The sequence below is a fragment of the Onychomys torridus genome, chromosome 5 (assembly GCF_903995425.1).
Source record: "Onychomys torridus chromosome 5, mOncTor1.1, whole genome shotgun sequence".
Classification (NCBI taxonomy): Eukaryota; Metazoa; Chordata; class Mammalia; order Rodentia; family Cricetidae; genus Onychomys; species Onychomys torridus.
In genome coordinates, this window is record NC_050447.1 from 121,668,850 (window position 1) to 121,688,753 (window position 19,904).

The following is a 19,904-nucleotide window of genomic DNA, read 5'->3' on the forward strand; positions in this document are numbered from 1 at the left end:
GGAGGAAGCACGGCAGTGGGGGTTGGCTTTGAAGGCTTACAGCCTTCTCCTGCCTCCTCCTCCTCCTCCTCCTCCTCCTCCTCCTCCTCCTCCTCCTTCTTCTTCTCTCTCTCTCTCTCTCTCTCTCTCTCTCTCTCTCTCTCTCTCTCTCTCTCAGCTTCCTGCTCCAGCTGCCCTGCCTGCCACGATGGATTCTCTCTCTTTATGGAATCATCAGCTAAAATAAACTTTCTTCCTGAAGTTGCTTTTGGTCATGGTCTTTTATCACACCTTCAGAACAGGGACAGCATGGCAGCAGGCAGGTGGTAGCAGCAGGAAGCTGGGAGGTCAGATCTTTAACTGCAAGCACAGAGACCTGGAAGTGGGAGAGAGGGTCAACTCTCAAAGCGGAGCCTGGGGATGTCATTTCTCCAGCAAGGCTGACTCTCCCCAAACAGCACCACCACCTGGACACCAAGTGTTGAAACGCCTGAGCCTGTAGGAGACATTTTCATTCAAAACACCTCACAAAGCATGTGATCCGTTTCTTTTGAAGCGCTGTCTCTCACAGCACTGCTGTGAAGACACAGTTTGCTGTGCCGGGACTGTTTGAGAGAGCCACCAAATGCAGATGGAGCTGAGTCAAGCCAGTCCCTTGTTCTCCAACTCTTCTTCACCTGGAAGTTCTCTACGGATTTATTGTACATGTGCTTGGCTAGTAGGAAAAAACGAATTGCTTTGATGATTTCATATACAAGTGAGTTTTCACACCTTTTGTTAACTGTACTGCTATTTCCTACTAAGAGGATGAAGATCATTGATACCACAGTCTCCTCATCTTCCCAACATCCACTAATAACCAACTGGGGGTGTCTTCAAAAATGTTCCCTCAGTTCCTCTCCAGGGGAAAAAAGATACAACTCTATTGAACATAGCATCTGCTCCTATCAACCTTGGCCTAGATATCAACAAAATAGAAATGCAGTTTCTCTCTGTCAATGTAGATGTGGGCAGAGGAACCTCACTACTCGGTTATATTGCTGTAAAACACTATTTTGTTTTTTCCTCTGAGTAGTTAAAATGCATTTAAGAACAAGTTTCTACAGCATGGAATTATTCTATCTTCTCTTTTGAAGAGAGGGAAATAGAGTTAAAGGCCTTTCATTCTTGGTGGTGGCTTTTCAAGCATTAATAACTGGGTCAAGAGAGAAAGCAGCAGACAGATGCACACCAGGATCCGCTGGGATGAGTAAATTGTAATAATAATAATTCTGGTCTCAAATTTCTCTGCTAAAGAACAACGAGGAACTAACACAAGTACTTATCTCTTTGGTGTCTCCATAACCATTTCCCTAGTGCAAGCCCCTTTCATTGATGGCATAGACATTGAGGGTATTGAGTACCCCACATGTACGAGCACCCTACTGTGGTAGCCCCATTGTTTATTGACTGGCCCTTTCCTGGGGCTTCCAGAGTAGAAAACCTTCAGTCTGCCCTGTGAATCTTCTTGTTGTTAGATGACACAAGGCTTACACAGATCATACCATAAAATTTTAGTGGAAAAAAAAATACGGTACCTATTGGAAAATTCTGCTGTGGGGAGCATAAAAAGGACACTTCATCCTGCTTTGTCCCCAAGGAAAGTGTGTAGAAAAAAAAATGGTAAAATACCCTTGATATGAAATGGTAGAGCCTCTTTTCCAAATTGTGTGTGTGTGTTTCCTTCCACTGTAGGTTCCAAGGATCAATCTCAGGTCATCAAGCTTGCTGAGCAAACCCTTTTATCTCCTGATCCCTCTTGGAGCCATGATGAAGAGGCTTATCTTCCCCACCCACTGGGTGTTCCCCCAAAGCAGCTGCAAATTTGAGGTAATCTAGTCAGCAGAGGCTACAGCCAGGGTGGATCCCAGAGGCAGAACATGGATCTAGCAACTGCACAAAGGCAGGCTTTTCAAATGATTGGGTTGGGTCCTCAGGACCTGGAATCATGGCATTGCAGAAGTCTGAGTCCTTAGGAGAAGAGGTGGGTTCTAGCAGAACGCATTCACAGTGAGAGATGGGAGAGCCAATGCTAGCTGTTACAGTCAGTTAATGTCTGCCGTGTGCCTGCTCGAGAATGCAGCTTCCCAGCATTTGGTTAATGTTGTGATACCTGACTCATAGCAACAAGGTACAGAGTGAGGGAAATGATGAACCTATCCATCCTTCTCCCACCTCTTCATTTCTTCATGGTCACTCACATTCCCACCAGCAGTGTCTGATAGTTCCAGTTTCTCTGCGTAATCCCAACACTTCACACATTCTTATTATTGAGTTTTGAGAGCACTTTATAGGGTGTGTGTGTGTGTGTGTGTGTGTGTGTGTGTGTGTGTGTGTGTGTGTGTTATTCATGAGAGGCAAGTGCTCTACCTATCTTGTATATTTTTTATATAACTCTTCTGGAAAGAACTTCAAAACTGAATTCTAAAAGTCACATGGAAATGGAATGCCCAACCAGGAAAGCCCAAAACCAAAATGCATCAGAAGATCACATTACCCAACACTAGCTGCTTTCCAGGCTCATCATAAAGTTTCCCTGATCAAGACAATGTGGTTGTGGTATAAAAGCAAACAGGTCAAGGGAACAGCATTTCAAGGCTAGGTGTAGAAGAACACTGATTTGAAAAAAGTGTCAAGGCAATGCCAGGAACAAAGGAAGGTCTCTTTGGCTAGAACAATTGAACCAAAATGCATAAAGTGTTGACCTCTGTCATTATCTTGTACCACATAGGAAACAGAAAGATTACAGACTTAAACACACTGCAGAAAACAATGACCAGGCACCTAATGTGTGGATTCCAATGCAAAACCAAAACTCACTTTCTCCTGTTCAAATATTGCTAAAACAGCCATGCATGGTGATGCATAGCTATAATCCTAGCAGGATCATCAGGAGCTCAAGTCTAGCCTCTGCCAAACAGTGAGGTTGAGGCCAGCCTCAGCTAAAGAGATTCTGTCTCAAAAACAATGAAAATAAATAGATAGATAGATAGATAGATAGATAGATAGATAGGTAGGTAGATAGGTAGGTAGATAGGTAGGTAGGTAGATAGGTAGGTAGATAGATAGATAGGTAGGTAGATAGATAGATAGGTAGATAGATAAAATGATGGCTAAGAATTTCAAGATGGCAGCTGCAGAGTGCAGAAGCTCTCAGGGGCCCTTCCAGTTATGTGGCCCTCTGTGTGCTCAGAAGTTGCTGACCTGCCTGGAAATATTGAACACTTAGAGGAAAACAGGAGAAAACCTCCTTACCTTGTGTTAGAAAAGAAATGGCTTACATTCCTAAGAGAATAAACTGATAAATTCAACTTTGTGAAAATGAAAATATAAACAACTGCTCCCCAAAGAGACTGTTAAACAAAAAGACAAAGCAGAGATTAGGAGATAACATTTGCCAAAAATTAACAATAAATTTTAACATTGCTCACTTGTTAGATGCCAGACATAGTCCTTGGGACTTAACATCAGTTTTTGTAGAGAGATCACACAACATATATTTACTGAAGTGTATGTATCATAAACACAAATATAAAAGTTCTACAGGTATTCAATAATATGAAGTATTAAGCTGAGAAGCCTAAAGTAAAGACTATCAGTGTCCACTAAAATTTATCTCTTCCTTCCCATTCTTTTTTTCTGGTTTTGAAAATTTACCTACTTCTAATGCCTTAAAAAGTCTCCCAAATAAGGCATTTTTGATGACCACATCTGCTTATTCATGTTCAATATGTAAGGTGCTCTTCTTATCTGCCTTTTCTAAGACCAGGTACACCCAGAAGTTGTCATTGTTTCCTAGATGCACATCAGCAGCCCTGGTACAGGTAAGTGTGCAAGTACCTAGTAAGAATAGCCTTGAACTTGAGTTGTAATTCCCTAGCTCCCTCTTTTGGAGCAAGGGACATTCCAGCCAGAGAGTCCATAATGGTTCCCAGTGCCCTGAAGGAATGCATGTGTCTCCTGTGACCACTTCTAACATCTACAGGAAAGTGGGACACGGGAACACGTGGGTTTCCGTGTGTCTGGACCAACCTGCTGGTCCCTTGCAGGCCTTAGAGAAAGGAGCATAGAGGATAATTCAAAAGAATTACAAGCTAAATAGTGCAATGTTTTGGGGTGCCCTTGTAAACACTGGGACACCAGAAATCTAAGTGTTCAGCAAGGGTCTGATGAACACTCAGAACGTCCCTCAAGACAGCCTCGCAGATCTCTTCATCTCCAGTGAGTGTATACATGCCCCTCATCACCAGAGCTCCCTGATCATCAATGAATTGTTTCATTCTGGATTTCCATTGAGGTAAATTCTGAGTCTCTAGCACTTCCAGAGCAATGAGTTTGGACTAGCCTATCACATTTTTACAAGTGTGAGTATAACATTTTTCTGTAAAAGGAAGAGTCATGGGCAAGCTATGTTTTCCCTTGAAGCAGTAGAGATAACAACTTAAAAGGTTAATTCAAATTCTGGTAATTCCTGAACATGGAATTTTTCTGTCATCTCAGTATCTATGCCTCAGAATTTAAAATGAAAATACGTTGCATGAACTCCAGTGTTCTTTGGTTTCACAGGCCTAAAAGCACAAGATCATATTCTGTGATCCCACTGTTTACCGTTTTATGTAGCACTTTAATTTTTTATTGTCTTCATCCTCCTGATTCAAAACTGAGCATACAGTAGCTGTCTCTGCCTTCTGCATCGACAGGATTTGGGGTTCGAGTTTTCCCTGAGTGTTCCTCATCATCTGGTGAAGATCATTCCTTCGAACTTGCTGCATCATGGTAGCCCAATACTTCTACCTTTAAGCTTGCCCTACAACAAGTCCTGAAATTGATGTTGGCCACAGGTAAGGTGTGGATCTCTGAGACAGAGCAAAATCCAAGAAGACCTGCCACACATTTACAACTTTAGTCTTATTGTTGATAAGCTTAGCCTAGAAAAACGTCTGATACATTCTGTGTGCTCGGGACATAGTGAGGTTTTCCCAAAAACATGATCGAACACCCGTATGTATGTATGTGTGTATGTATGTGTGTATGTATGTGTGTATGTATGTATGTGTATGTATGTATGTGTGTATGTATGAGTATGTATATATGTATGTGTATATGTGTGTGTATTATGTATGTGTGTATGTATGTGTGTGTATGTATGTATGTATTTCTAGTATCAAATGTGGTGATAACAAATACACTAGCTTTTGTCCACTTGGACTCCCCCCACACTTTCTATCTAAACTCACAGTATTTCCCTCTGTGTGTGTATATTAAGAATGTATAGGACTTTGGGAGAGAGTGCTATTTTGCATTTTGTAACTGATTTTCTCAGTAAGTGTGGATGGAGACTATGTACAAAAGCAAACAAGAATGGCATTTGTTTCCAATAATTAGGGACAGTGGCCTCTAAGGATTTGGGGAGAGAAAGATTATTGTATCCATCTTTGAAACTGATATTTAATAGTCCACTCCATTTTATCAGGAAGAAAGGAATGTACTCTGGGAAAATAGTGTCCAAATAAGCATAATGTACACGCATGGCAAAACAGAGTACTTGCCTAGTACGGGTACTGGAGTTCTGAGAGGCAGGCAGGAGGAGAGCAAAGCCCATCCAGGGGTGGCCGGAAGAAATGAAGACCACATCTCTTTCAATTGTCAGTGAAAATGAAGGCACCAGTCCATGTCATGTATGGGAAGGAAGAAATTTCTCGGGTTAATTCATCTCCAAGCGTGTCTAAAGGTGGGAGGGCTTGTAAGGAGAAAGCACTCAAAATTCATTTCCTGCGAGCTGTGGGTTTTATGCTCATTTGCTATCCAAAGAGCTCTATTTTTTTTTTCTTGAAGGGGACACACAAGGAACACTTATTTTTGAAAACTTGAAGAACTGGGGTTTTTGTTGTTGTTGTTAAATTGCTAACACACACACACACACACACACACACACACACACACACACATACACACACACGCTTAAAGGAACAGGCCTTGTAGCAGGGTGGGGCCCAAGCAGGAAGGAGCACAGGGTCTGGAGATGTAAATGTTAATATTTTGTAGCCATACAGGGAAGCCTCTGAACTATTCTTATCCCCTTATTCAAAGCAAGGTGCGCTGAAATATGTGAAGCCATGAATTAACGGCTTAAATTAAGTTACAGGTATAAATTTTGCATGAATCAGATTAATATTATATGTCATGATCGTGTCCGTGCATTTTTTAATTTTTGCGTGCTCTAATTTAACGCCCGCAAAGCAATTGCATGTCTTTAGCCCACTTCTGCTTCTGGACAAGTCCAAGAAAGACCCACCACGATCTTGGATCTGGTTTTATGTGTATTTCCCTTCATCAGAAACCCCGCATTTGAACCGGCTTCCGGCATTCTTTTCCTGTATTTTTTCTTTTGCTAGGCTTTAGCGTGCATGTATACGCATGCATACATAAAGAAAGGCTGCCCATTCCGTTCAATATATGGGCTCCGCAGTTGTGAAAGATGAATGGTGATACCAAGGGGGTGGGGACAGACAAATGAATCGACGTGCTTCTTGAAAGCGAGTCCTTCTGAAGACACTAGAGTCTTAGGAACCGGTGCCTGGGAGCTGAGCTCCTCACTTTGAAGAATGACAGGGGACCTGCGAGCAAGGCGTATAGTCTCTTGGCATCCTGGGCCCGTGGAGAACACATTCCAGCCAGCACATTCCCCTGGTTCTTCACAGGAACTTCTCTCGGTCTCTTCCCCTCCCTCGGGCACTCTCCATCCTGGCTCGACTCCCACCCAGTTCTCATTTTCTCAGATCCCCTCCCACAGCGTTGACGGAATGGAGTGCCCTTCCCATTGGCCCGAGCGTCATTCCCCCGAGGTGGAACTGGCCTCCTGATTGGCTGGTCACTCCAGACCCCCCCCCCCGCCCATTTCATCCTCCCACTCCCCCACCCCGCACCCCCGCACCCGGGTTGCCCGGCGCCCCGCCCTCGCCACCTCCCTCCGCGCCACCGCCTGCGCGCTCAGCTCGCGGGAGTCGGGTTCTTGGGGCGACCCGGCCCGCGCGCTGGCCCCGCCCCCAGGGCGCGCGGCTCTACAAATACCGCTGCGCCGCGAGCCCGGCGAAGGCGTAGAGCGGGGAGGCGCGGTTGGGAGTCGTTATTACTTCGAGAGGGTAGTCGCCGGCTAGGGGAGTGCCGTGGCGGCGATCCACCTTAGTCGGAGCTCGGAAGGGAACGACTCAGGCCAGGGTGGGCTACTTTATTTTTCTTCCGGGGCTTTTGATTTTTCTTGTCTTTTGCTTTGGGTCGAGTGTCGGTCACTGGGAACTGCGATCCTCTTGCCCAAACCCCGAGCGACCCTCTCCCGTCGACTTCCGAGGCTCGAAGTCGTCCAGTGCTGCGAGCGCGCCGGACGCACAGGCGAGGGGAGCAAAGCGCCTCGCGGGCGGAGACCCGGAGCTCGCTCGACCGCTCGTCCCCTAGCGGGTCTCCTCGCGCAGGACGCGCGCGATGAAGGCGGTGAGCCCGGTGCGCCCCTCGGGCCGGAAGGCGCCGTCGGGCTGCGGCGGCGGGGAGCTGGCGCTACGCTGCCTGGCCGAGCATGGCCACAGCCTGGGTGGCTCGGCGGCCGCTGCCGCCGCCGCGGCGGCAGCGCGCTGCAAAGCAGCCGAGGCGGCGGCCGACGAGCCGGCGCTGTGCTTGCAGTGTGATATGAACGACTGCTACAGCCGCCTGCGGAGGCTCGTGCCCACCATCCCGCCCAACAAGAAAGTCAGCAAAGTGGAGATCCTGCAGCACGTTATCGACTACATCCTGGACCTGCAGCTGGCGCTGGAGACGCACCCTGCTCTGCTGAGACAGCCGCCACCGCCCGCGCCACCGCTCCACCCGACCGGGGCTTGTCCAGTCGCGCCGCCGCGGACCCCGCTCACCGCGCTCAACACTGACCCGGTGAGAACCCTCGGCGGGCACCCCCTCGGGGGGGGGGGGGGGATAACGAGGGCGGTGGGTGGCCCGGCAGCCAGATAGGGGTGGTCTCCCTTCTCCCAGGAAATAGCAGCGGCTTCCCGGATCTCCTCTGGGAGCCGCCTGCTGGGCTGGGTGATCGCAAGTGCCGGTGCAGGAGCCCGTAGGGACCCGGAGCCTTAGGTCTCTCCAGGACTGCCCCCCTTGCAGCTCAGGGGGCTTCCCCAGCTTCGGACTAGGGTGGGGACTCCGCGTGTCTGCCTAGTTTCCCAGGACAGCTCCCGGGCGGTGGCGACGGCGTTGTCTGCACACCCTAACCTTTCCCTCGGTGTTGGGTTGTTGTTCCAGGCCGGCGCCGTGAACAAGCAGAGCGACAGCATTCTGTGCCGCTGAGCCGCGCTGGCCAGGTGAGCGCTTAGGTCCCGAGCTGGGTAGTGGATCACCAGGATCTCACGTCCCCGGGGGCTGTTGGTGCTAGGCACCGTGGCGATCTTTGTCTCCCAGCATTTCGGAGCGTAAATCCCCGTGGACACCCACACCTTCTCTGCTACCCAGTTAGCGAGGCAGTCCGCACTTGCTTTCCAACTCGGGGGTCACTCTGCCGAGACTCATCAGCTGCGCTCCCCACCGCGTTCCTCTCGCTGTGACCGACAGGCTCTGCTGGTCTCCTCTATCTCTGGGGGAGGGCACCCTCGTGGGCGTGGAAACTGCCCCAGTGTCCCGAGTTCTCCCAGCCCTCATCCCCAACAGAGCATCCTGACACCCACAAAGAGAGATGCGGGCAGAGCCCCCCAGAACGCGTCCCCTGGCCTACCCCAGCCCGCATTTGCCTCCTTGGCGCTTGGCTGAGCTGCGGGCTGCGGGTGTTGTCTGACCCGGCGGTTTGTTTTGGGTTGTTGATCATGCATGTCTTGAGTTTGGTCGGTGGCGCCAGTTAGTCTGCAGCGAGATGGTTCACACACCCCCTCTATTCATTCCTCTTCCACAGGTGTGCGGCCGCCTGAGCACGAGCGAGCCAGGAGCCCTAGAAAGGGAGGGCCAGAGCAGAAATTAAGAGAAAAAAGCCACCGGAGGAAAGGGGGGAAATACTTCAGCAATTCTAGAAACGTTGTCTCATCTCGTCATTCCAAGAGAGAGAGAGAGAGGAAAAAATAATAAAACTTTCATTCACTTTTAATTTTTTGCACGGTCACAAGCTTTCTCCGTACGTATTCTCTTTTGTTTCTTCTTTCATAACCGCTGTGAATTGTACATTTCTATGGTTATTTTAATCACCCTTTTGGAGGTGCAGTTAAACTTTGAAGCTTAAGTGTGACAAGACTGCTAAGTAGAAGACCAATAGTGAATCCAACTTTAGAGGCTACATTGTGACGAGGGAACTGTTTTTGTTTTTGAAGCTTTACTAATATACCAGAGCATTGTAGATACGTTGTTTTACATCTATTGTTTAAAATAGATGATTATAACAGGGCAGGGAACTTTTTCCCTGCAAGAATGTTACATATTGTATAGATAAGTGAGTGACATTTCATACCCTGTATATATAGAGATGTTCTATAAAGTGTGAGAAAGTATATGCGCTTTAATAGACTACTGTAATTATAAGATATTTTTAATTAAATATTTTTTGTAAATATTATGTGTGTGTTTTTTTTAATCTATGGGAATATTTCTTTTGGAAAATTATTTTTCAGCTCCCTTGCAGAGCTCTTAATATTTGGATGTGTTTTCTGTTTGGCCAGGCTGTTGATTTGTTTTTGGTTTTGCCCAGTCTCCAGTATCTGAGGCTCGGAAGGAACAGCTTTAGGTACTGGTCTTGCATGACTGCATGAGATGTTTAATCACAAAATAAACTCGTCTGAGTCCATCCAGATGTGTTTTCTTTATCCTAGATGGGAACCTTTGTATTTTAGATGTACATGTTGGAAACATACCTTATCAGTTTTTAAATACAAGGTTTTATGGTGTAATATATAAAGAAATAAGTGTGTGGTTTTTGTTTTTTTTTTTGAACTGAGGTAAAAAAAATAGATTGAGTGATTTCGCATATAGGATGGAGAAATGCTTGGCTCTTTAAGGAGTCTACGGAATCTGCTTTTATCGAAGTGAAAATGCTTGTCGTTCATTTTACACTAAAGCATAATGTCATGAAGTTTCATATCTGTACAGATTATTTAAGTCATAGAAATGAAAGATGTTCTCTGCTTGCTACCAAAGGACAAAACTCTTGGAAACGGACATTTTCTGCCCTCCTTCTTCCAAAGAATATTAACAGGCATCAGTAGAAGAAAATAAAAGCATAATGGAAAATCCTTCAAGCAGGGATAAAAGTCGATCTTCAAACATTAACTTACGTAGACCAAAAATTCTGATGACCACATCTAGATTATTTTTTTATAAAAATGATTTTCACTATAGCGATGTCAGTGACCACTAAGCTCCTGTTCAATTTCATGTGATGTGTAACTTTTACATGTGAAAATTAAAAGTAGATTTATCTGTCTTGTACTGTGACTTCTGGTGTGATTTCTTTAACACCATAGAATTGATTTAGGACCCTTCCCTTCCGGCAAAGTCATATTTTCTAGGTGAGCTGTTAACTCCGGGGTTTGTGAACATCACACATTTAATGTAATAGGTATTTTACATACCAGTTAGATGGAATTTTTAGAGTGGGAGAATTAAGTAGGATTTAATTGGGTGCTTTGTAAATAGTGAACTGTGTGTAAACGTAGTCTGTTTGATTTTTAAAAGGAAAGGATTTGTTTCAGATTATACAAGAATAAAAGTATTATAGACCCAAGGGACTTTTTATGAAGTCCAAGTCAAATATTTATGGAGATATGAAATGTCACAGTCCCTAGCTGTCAGTTGAAGGGGTAATACCTCAACAGAAATGAACAGAATGAATATGAGCAGGTTAAAAATTAACCGAGGGTTTCTTTAAAAACCTATGTCCTCCCTGCCACCACCATGCTTACCCTTCATCTCCTTCCTGGGTCTCTGATGTTTTTAGAATTTGATGTATCTGATGTTGAACCTTACAAAGTCGAAGGACTCCTTTTGGATGAGATTTGTGTTAATTGTTTTATTACTCATTTTTCCTCACACATGAGGAGGAAAGCACTAGAACACTGGTGGAATTCCAAATCTGAAGAATTCTAAGGATTGCGTTCTTTGTTATGAAGAAGGGCACAAGTCCTCCTTGTCTGTGGCAGTTTAATTTCAGAGGGACTGTGTCACGTGTGCCCTTCCCTGGGAATGGGTGTTTGTCATGCCTGACTGCTGAACCCTACCTAAGCTATTAGGCAGAGTCTAAAGTCACATTGCTGGACTCTGAATCTTCAAGAAAAAAAAAAGAATGTTTGGTGTTTCTGGTGTTAGAAGAGAGATTGGTGTTTAAAGTTATAATTGAGCATATAAAAAACAAAAGAAATGAGTTTGGAAATCCTGTTCCTGAGGGTTTGTATTTTCCCTTGGCTGCTTCAGTGGGCCAAACAACATTTGACATTTCTAAATACAACCACTGCTCATTAAATGACAAAAAAAAAAAATCTATGCAGTTGTAGAAGATACCACATTCTATTACTATACTGCCTGTGCACTAACCAGGCAGCCAGATAATAAAAACATTTTAAGTCTTTTATCCAGAAAAGTTTTACTTGGGCAAATATTTAGCTTAACAAAAGAAAATATCCTGGCGTGTTTTGGGTGATTTGTAGAGTTTTATTGTATAGGCAAAACCAAAGAATAAGGTTCATTTAAAACCCAGGAAAGGAAAATAAGTATCCCCCCCGCTGAGGATGTTATTCCTAAAGTTGTTACAAAATCCTGGCATCTCAGACATCTTATGATAAAGAAATCAATATGTGCTTTTTCATTTCAAAGAACTGACTTTGGTATTGTGTAATTCCTACTCCAGTTCATTGTCAAACTTTACTGCATTTTTAGAACTTTAAACAATTTTTGATTCACCTTCCCCCAGCCTGTTGTATTAGATGCCTCCTGTACTAATAAATCAATCTTCACTGAGAAAAAGGATCTGAAGTTTGTGGTTTTTAATTGACTTGCACCGAGTTATGCAATTTTTCATTATCAGGAACATGTCCCTTGATGGATCGCCTCAATTATTTACCATGTTCCTAACCATGGGGTGAAAAATGTGTCTTTAAAACGGTGATGTGAACAGGAAGAAAATCCGGTGTGAATGGGGCTAGCTTTCCTACCTGGTGCTGTCTGTCAGGACAGGAAGCAGAGATCTGGGTGGTACCCAGAGAAGAGTAGATCCAAAAAAAGAAAAGTGCATAATGAACACAGAAAAAAACAGTTCACAGTGGTGCAGAATCAAATCAGATTGCCTTTGCCTTTCTAGTTGGCACATATTAATTATATACATGTTAATCAGCCCACACAGCCCTTAGGTCTCCACAGGGCCAAGCACCCACCCTCCAGGCTTATGAGGAAGGGAAGCCTTCCCACTGCCTTTTGTTAAGTTCAGGAAATTAATTTTCAGCTTCTGAGTGAATCTTAATAGGGCTGTCCTCAGTAGGCTTCAGACCCACATGACTTCTTTCATTATAAGCCATGATATTCTGCTATAGTACTGGTTTTATTAATTAGAACCACTGCCCACAAGACTGTAAAACTGACTTTAGTTCCAGCTCTACCTAGAACAAGATTTAGTGCATATGTTCAATGACACTATTCACAAATGGGAACCAACTGATTGAGGGGTGACAACCTAGGTCTCACAGGCTTCACTGGGAACACTAAATCTTGGGTAAATTCTTCCTGGTGTGTTTGCGTTCAAGTTTACTTCCTATCTCAGCTCTTGGAAGGAAAGGAAGGAAGGAAGAAAGGAAGGAAGGAAGGTAGGAAGGAAGGAAGGAAGGAAGGAAGGAAGGAAGGAAGGAAGGAAGAAAAAAGGAAAAAAAATCTCTTAGTACTAAAACTTGGGCCTGGACTGCCTTACCAAAGGCCTTCTACACACACACCCAAGCAAAGTGATTGACACAAGGTGCTGCCGGTATAGGAAAAGAGGTAGAAAATCCAAGGTTAACTGGAAAAGCCCCTCTGAGTTCCTCTGACTCCATTAAAAAAAAAAAAAAAAAGAAAAAGAAAAGGCAAACACCACTGTTTGAGTGGAAAAAGCAAAATGTATTACCCAGATTTCATTAACTAAAATAGGACCAGAGAAGATTTGAACTTCAAACATCTAAATAAGGAGACCCAAGACACTTTCTATATATGAATCCACTGGTGTGTGGAATTTTTCCCATAGGAAATTCCCTACTTCAGATGGAAACTTTCTACAGGATTCTATAAAAGCTCATAGGGAACAAAGATATTATCATTGACTTAATTAGCATTTTATAATTCTTCATGATATAAAATGCCGGTTAGCACTTCTGACATGCATATTAAAGTCAAACTTTATAATTATATCTTTTGTTCCAAGTTTTAATTCCCAAGGTATTAAATCTAATAGTTCTTCATACAGATCCTTGTTTCTTAAATACTCAAATATCTTAAATATCTCTTGAATATTTTAAACATCTGCTGAAATATTTAAGATATTTCCTTAAATATTAGCTTAAAAATGCATAAGTTTTAGCAGTCACTTGAGTTCCTACAATCATGGCTGTGCACTGCACATGCCAAACAGAGAGGAAAATGACTTTTGAAAGGGTCTTTTTCACTTGAAAAAAAAATAAGCTGTATGAATTTTCCTCCATTCTCTCCAGTTTTTAATTCCTAAGATTGGTAATGTCCACAAGTTCTCACCTCTTTTCTCTCAAACCCCTCCCCACCCTTCTTGGAGGATTCTAATCAAGCATGTCATATTTAAGCACAAAGCAAGATCAAAACAAAACAAGAACAGGTAAATGGATTATTGCGTTAGAAAATCCTAGGATGCTGTTTGAGCCTTTCAGGTAACCTCAAGAAAGCTAAAGAGAAGGCAGATGCTCTCTTTTGTATGTCAAACACCAGAGAAAGCCCAGGAAACAGCACAAACTCTAACAGGCAATGAGCAGTCATCCTCGGAAACCCTTTGCAGACTCGTTGAACCGGAGTCCAAGGTTGCGTTGGAAGCAAAGGAGGTTCCCTAAGGTTGCAGACTACCTCTGCTCTTCTCCCCTGGTACCTTGTAAAGTATCTGGTGGAGTGAACCATGCCTCCTTCAGACAGCTTCACCCCAGGACTCCTATTCAGTTACCCCTTTGCCCTTCCAGAGTGCTTCAAACCACTGTGTCAGCTGCGCCCTGGTCCGTCCTGCCTCTAAGAATCGATAGATTTAAGTCTTCCCCAGACTTGCTCTTCTGGTGCATTCCTTATCTTGACTGGTGGAACCTCTCTACAGGTCAGAAATCTGAGAAAAGCACTTGACTGTGTCACTTGACTCCATCATAAAAAATGACTATAAAGCTCTCTCACAACCCCAGGCCAACCTCCCAGGATCTCTGCTACCTCTGTTCATGGCCTTTCCATTTCACATCTAGATTCAGTTATCACCCCCTGAGCACTCTCCCTCGATCCCTCCCTTTCTTTCTCTCTCTCTCTCTCTCTCTCTCTCTCTCTCTCTCTCTCAATTTTAATTTTTTAAATTTTATTTATTTTATTTAATTTTATTTTATTTATTTTTTTTTTCGAGACAGGGTTTCCCTGTGTAGCTTTGCGCCTTTCCTGGAACTCGCTTTGGAGACCAGGGTGGCCTCGAACTCACAGAGATCTACCTGCCTCTGCCTCCTGAGTGCTGGGATTAAAGGCGTGCGTCACCACTGCCCAGCTTAATTTTAATTTAATTTTATTTTATGTGTATGGCTATTTTGCCCAAATGTATGCCTGCACACCACTTGCATGCCTATGCTCTAGAAGAAAAAAAAAATGTCAGATCTCTTGGAACCAGAGTTATAGATGGCTGGGAGCTGCTGCCATGTGGGTGTTAGGAATTGAACCCGGGTCCTCTGGAAGATCAGCCAGTGATCTTATCTCCTGAGCCATCTCTGCAGTACCATCTCCTGAACTCTGTCTTCTCCCTCTTCCTCTTTGTTCTATCCCCTGTGAACCCAGCCACAAAGCTTGCCAACGTCTCTTCCTATGAGGTAATGTCCAGTTCCCTGGACCATACCTGACCATCTGGGCACCAAATGAGTCATTTCCGGGCTGGAGATAGAATTTAGTTGGTAAAGTGCTTCTCCAGTGCGACAGAAGCCCCCGAGTGGAATTTACCACATAAACGTCAGCTCCACATAAACTGGGTGTAAACTGCTCGTGCTTATATCCAAGAAGGTGGAGGCAAGAGGATTCTAGTTCCAGTTACACAGTGAATTCAAAACCATCCTGGGATACATGAGACCCATGATGGTGATGATGATGAGACTGCTCATTCCCACAGTCCTCTCTCCTCACTCCTGACTGCCATTGCGCGCACATTTTATGTTCCCACTGTACCTAAGATCTCATCGTGAATGTGTTAAGTTAGCTTATCTCTCACGTCTTGACGGAGTATGATTGATCCCTGAGTATCAGGGAGAGAACAGTCCAGGGAAAGCTACACCTGGAATGTGGGACTGTAAGGGTGGGGCCAGAGGTGCCTGCCCTGCCAGCCAAACCAGCTGTCATCCGGATCGATCTGTGTATGGATGGATGTATGCTCTTCCATGCTTCCTTCCCTCCCACGCAGCGTTACCCCTGCCTGGACCCCCGAACTCCCAGGCCTGACTATTAAACTCCCAACTATCTTTCAAGATTCAGCTGCTAACCCTTTTGGGGAAATCTTTGCTGCCTCTCCTCACTCCGCCAGTAAGTGCTGCTCCTCCTGCTATATTATCATTTTCATATTTTCATGTGACCATGTTCATGGTTGACCCCTGACCTTCCAAGAATTGCAGAACACAAGTGCTAGCTCTGTACCAGCAAATCTAGCAAATTCTTTGTAGCTCAAAACTGCAGAGGAGAGATTTTCATTATCTAAAAGCCTTTGGCTGCCTCCAACATGGGAAAAAGATAAGCGGTATGTTCTTGAGAATGAAGGAGCTGGTCAGCCGCAGGCAGAGCGTTGGAGGGAGACATTGAGAAGGGGACATGAGAGGGAGGGCAGATCTGGCGTCCTAAGTAGAAAAAGAGGCTTCACTGGTTCAAGTTAGGATAAGTAGACGAAGTCAGTCAGTGCCTGGGCCGAAAATGCAAGGCAAGGAGGGGCGATTACAAAAATGTTTGGAAGCAGCAGGTCCCGGGGATGATGGGGGTGGGGGAGTTGGGGGAATCCCTCTCTCTCTCTCTCTCTCTCTCTCTCTCTCTCTCTCTCTCTCTCTCTCTCTCTCTCTCTCCCTGTGTGTTTGTGTGTGTGTGTGTGTGTGTGTGTGTGTGTGTGTGTGTGTGTACACATGTATGTCTTGGCTTTCAGCCCCATGGATTTAAGTGTCCTGAGACAGATCAGCTACTCTATGATCCTCATGAAGCGGTTCTCAAAGGACATGCTTGCTTGCTGTTTGCAGAGAGAAGTGCTCACGGCTCCTGCTATGATCAGGGTCCCAAAAGGGGTATATGATTAGAACCCTGGCCTGTATATTAGAACACATACCTTACTTTCCAGTGAAAAGACAGGCGTGCAAAAGAGTGGTGGGATCGAGCCTAAGACCAGGTTTCTCTGTCTCTACAGCAGAGTGTAGACTCACTGTGGACAGCTTTCCTTCCATCGTACTCACTGTGGGTTATGTCATTCTCTGCTCTAATCTACAGCTTATTTTGTGTTCTTTGCTAAGAAGATGGGCTTTGAATCTTAAGTGAATAGCTGTGAAATGCTGGACTGATTTTTCTGTCTTTAAGAAAAGGAGACCAGATGGGTGTAGCAGAGCAGCAGAGAGGAGTGTCGCATGCCTCTAATCCCAGCACTCAGGAGGCAGAGGCAGTGAGGGGGAGGCCAGTTTACTCTATATAGTGAGTTCTAGGACAGCCAGGGCTGTGCAGAGAGACCCTGTCTCAAAAAAACAAAACTGGAAAAGAAAAAGAGAAAGTCCTCAACAAGGATCAAGAATCCCCAGGGGGGCTTTGTGTGTGTGTGTGTGTGTGTGTGTGTGTGTGTGTGTGTGTGTGTGTGTGTGTGTTTATGTAGCCCAGAGATCAGCATGGAGGATCATCAACGGTCTCTCAGCTCACCTATTGGCTAGATTGGGTTGCCAATAAACTCCAGAGATCCATCTGTCTCTACTTTGCAAGCACGAGTTGTCTTGCCTGGTTTTTATAAGCATTCTGAGGATCTGAACTCAGATCTCCAAGCTGGTGCAGAAAGTAGTTTAACAACTGAACTGTCTCCCCACTCCAAGAACTGCAAAGTTCTTTGGCAAGGGCCACTAGAAAGGATGGTATTTTTGATAAATGATGTTAGAATAATTGAATGTCCATATGCCCCACTCCCCAAGTCAATTTAGACCCAGAATTTATACAACTCACAAAACATCTCAAAATTAAAGACTGAAGATAAAATTGGAAAAGGTTTTAAACATTTTAGAATAAAATACAGAAGATTATCCATATGTCCTTGGTTTTAGTGATGAATTTTCAGACAGAACACCAAAACATGACCAATGAAAGATTTTGTTTGTTTGTTTTTGGTTTTTTGTTGTTGTTGTTGTTTTGGTTTCTCTGTGTAGCTTTGTGCCTTTCCAGGATCTCGCTCTGTAGCCCAGCCTGGCCTCAAACTCACAGAGATCTGCCTGCCTCTGACTCCTGAGTGCTGGGATTAAAGGTGTGCACCACCACTGCCCAGCCCCAATGAAAGAATTTTAACCTAAGTTGTTGCCCACAATAATACCTGCCCTATTCTGTGTGTGCTGTCCTACCCTCCAGTCTATGGAGAGTATGTATGGGGAGGGGACGCCATTGCAGGGCAGCCAAAGACTGGGCTTCTGCTTGGAGTTATGCTATGAATCAGCTGGGTCTCTTTAAGCAAGAAACCCCCGTGTCTCAGCTGTGGCTCCAGAAAATGGGTACATAATAATAAAACACCTACAAAACATTATGAAAAGCCAAAAAAGTAGTTTATAAAAACAAAACAAAATAAATAAATAAACAAAACAAACAAACAAACAAACAAACGGCTTTCTCCCACAATGGTTATCATTTTGGTGTAAAAAAGCCATCTGCAGAGATTTTAAGATGATAGAATCCAGAGTTCTCCTTAATGCCTTCTATTTATTACCTTTGAGACTCTGACTTTACTCATCCAGTGGAGACCAGGCACTCACATTTTTGCTTTTCTTTGGAAAAGCTGAGTCAAGGTTCTGAGGAATCCTGGTTTGAGAGACAGTGATGTAAGACATCAATAAAATGTGTCTGTCTGTCATGCATTGCATGCTCCTCTTTAACATCAATGCCCAATGAGTTAGGGCTTTAACCAAGTAAACAGGAAACAACAGGAGGTGGTGGCAGTCATAGCTAGTGGAGGAAAAGAGGTTGAGAGCAAGGAGGGAACTGCTTCACAAGGGAGACTCTGGAGGGGACGCTAAGACAGGTGAAGGGCGTTGGTTTCTCTCCAGTTTTTCTCTGAGTGGAAATTATCATAATAACCTCCTATGTTTTCACACCAAATCATACTGCTTTCCAAAAAAGACCCAAGAGAATGAAAAAAATGTCACCCTCTTCTACATCTTTTCAAGTCATTATCTTCTCTCATTGTATATCTACATAGTAGCCATGCAGGCAGTATGAGCAAGCCGATTTTAATAGTGATGACACTTTTCTGAAAAACATATTCAGAAAAAAAACTTATTGTCTCTTCTATATTAAACCATCTCAAGGCATTGCCTATAACCCAGCATGGAAACACAAGCTAAGTGGTCCTACCAAAACCACAGTGTTAGCCTTACTATTACCTAACTGAGTACGAGGGAATACTAACACACTAATCACTCATAAAATTAAGATGTATAATTGTCACCAAATTTCACGTAATATCTTTCTCTCTGTAGGTTTGTATATCATTAAAAAACAAAACAAAACAACAAAAAAAAAAAAAAAACACTAGGGAGGGAATAGAACAAGTCAAGAATTGACCAAGATCTTTTCTGAAAGAACAAAGAGATCAGTGAAGAACTCATTTCTAAGCCCTATCACATGTGGCCTCAGAGAAGTTTCCTGACCTCTCAGGTCCAGGTGCAAGCTTGCTGTTAGGATGGGGCATGATATTTAACAATAAGAGTCTGTGGACCATGTACACAAAGCTGCTGACACACGCTCAGACACTTAGCTACTCAATGTGCACATTAGTTCCTGCTGTCTGCTCATCCCTGGCCTTCGACATTTTACTTGGAAGGTAGGTGTTCTAAAGATCACTTGCTTGATGGGTAGAGAAGGGAATGACTGGAGTGTACCTGCTCTCACCCAGCAGAAAACAAGTAAAAGCAAGTAGAAGACATGAGTGTGTGTGCATATGTGTTCACTAGACATGGGTAGCAGCAATTTCAAAAATGCACACAAACACTTGGGGGAGTTAAACCTTCTTGAGGCAAGGATGCTTTCCTACTTTGTTCCAGAATAGCCACGAAGCTTTCTGCCCAGACACACCAAGACAGATGTGAAGAAAGCCAAGACAAAGGGTGGGGGTAAGACAGAACCACAGTGATGGAAAAGCCAAGAAGCCCTGCTTTCTTCAAGCTTCCCTGTAGGAAGCTTTGGGTTATGACTGTTGATTTTGCTCTAGAGGCCAGGTTCAGTGCTTGCCTATGTTTCAATCTGTTTCCTGAGGTGTGGCTAAATACTCATATCTTGCATGGTAACTAGTCTATTTACATTCTTTTGCTGGAGAAGCAACCTTGAAAGATAAAACTAGAGTGGTATACTGCATAACAGCTATGATATGAGGTCAGAAGAGGGAGTGGTGACCCACACCTGTAACCCCAGTACTTGGGACACAGAGGCAAGAGGATAGGAGTTCAAGACCAGTTTCAGTA

The 19,904-nt window shown here is 44.2% G+C and overlaps 1 protein-coding gene across 2 annotated transcripts; it reads left to right on the forward strand.

Moving 5' to 3' along the window:
- Nucleotides 1-7,001: 7,001 nt before the first annotated feature.
- On the forward strand, nt 7,002-11,994 carry Id4 (inhibitor of DNA binding 4, HLH protein). 2 transcript variants are annotated; one of them, XR_004945026.1, is made up of 4 exons: nt 7,002-7,938; nt 8,302-8,360; nt 8,942-9,157; nt 10,171-11,994. XR_004945026.1 is itself a non-coding variant. In XM_036188583.1 (3 exons), exons 1-2 carry the CDS (start codon nt 7,498-7,500, stop codon nt 8,344-8,346), a joined length of 486 nt encoding a protein of 161 aa, XP_036044476.1. In that variant the 5' UTR covers nt 7,002-7,497; the 3' UTR covers nt 8,347-8,360; nt 8,942-11,991. The 2 variants fall into 2 exon arrangements, 1 of the variants encoding a protein (XP_036044476.1); XM_036188583.1 differs by having other exon boundaries at nt 8,942-11,991.
- Nucleotides 11,995-19,904: the final 7,910 nt, after the last annotated feature.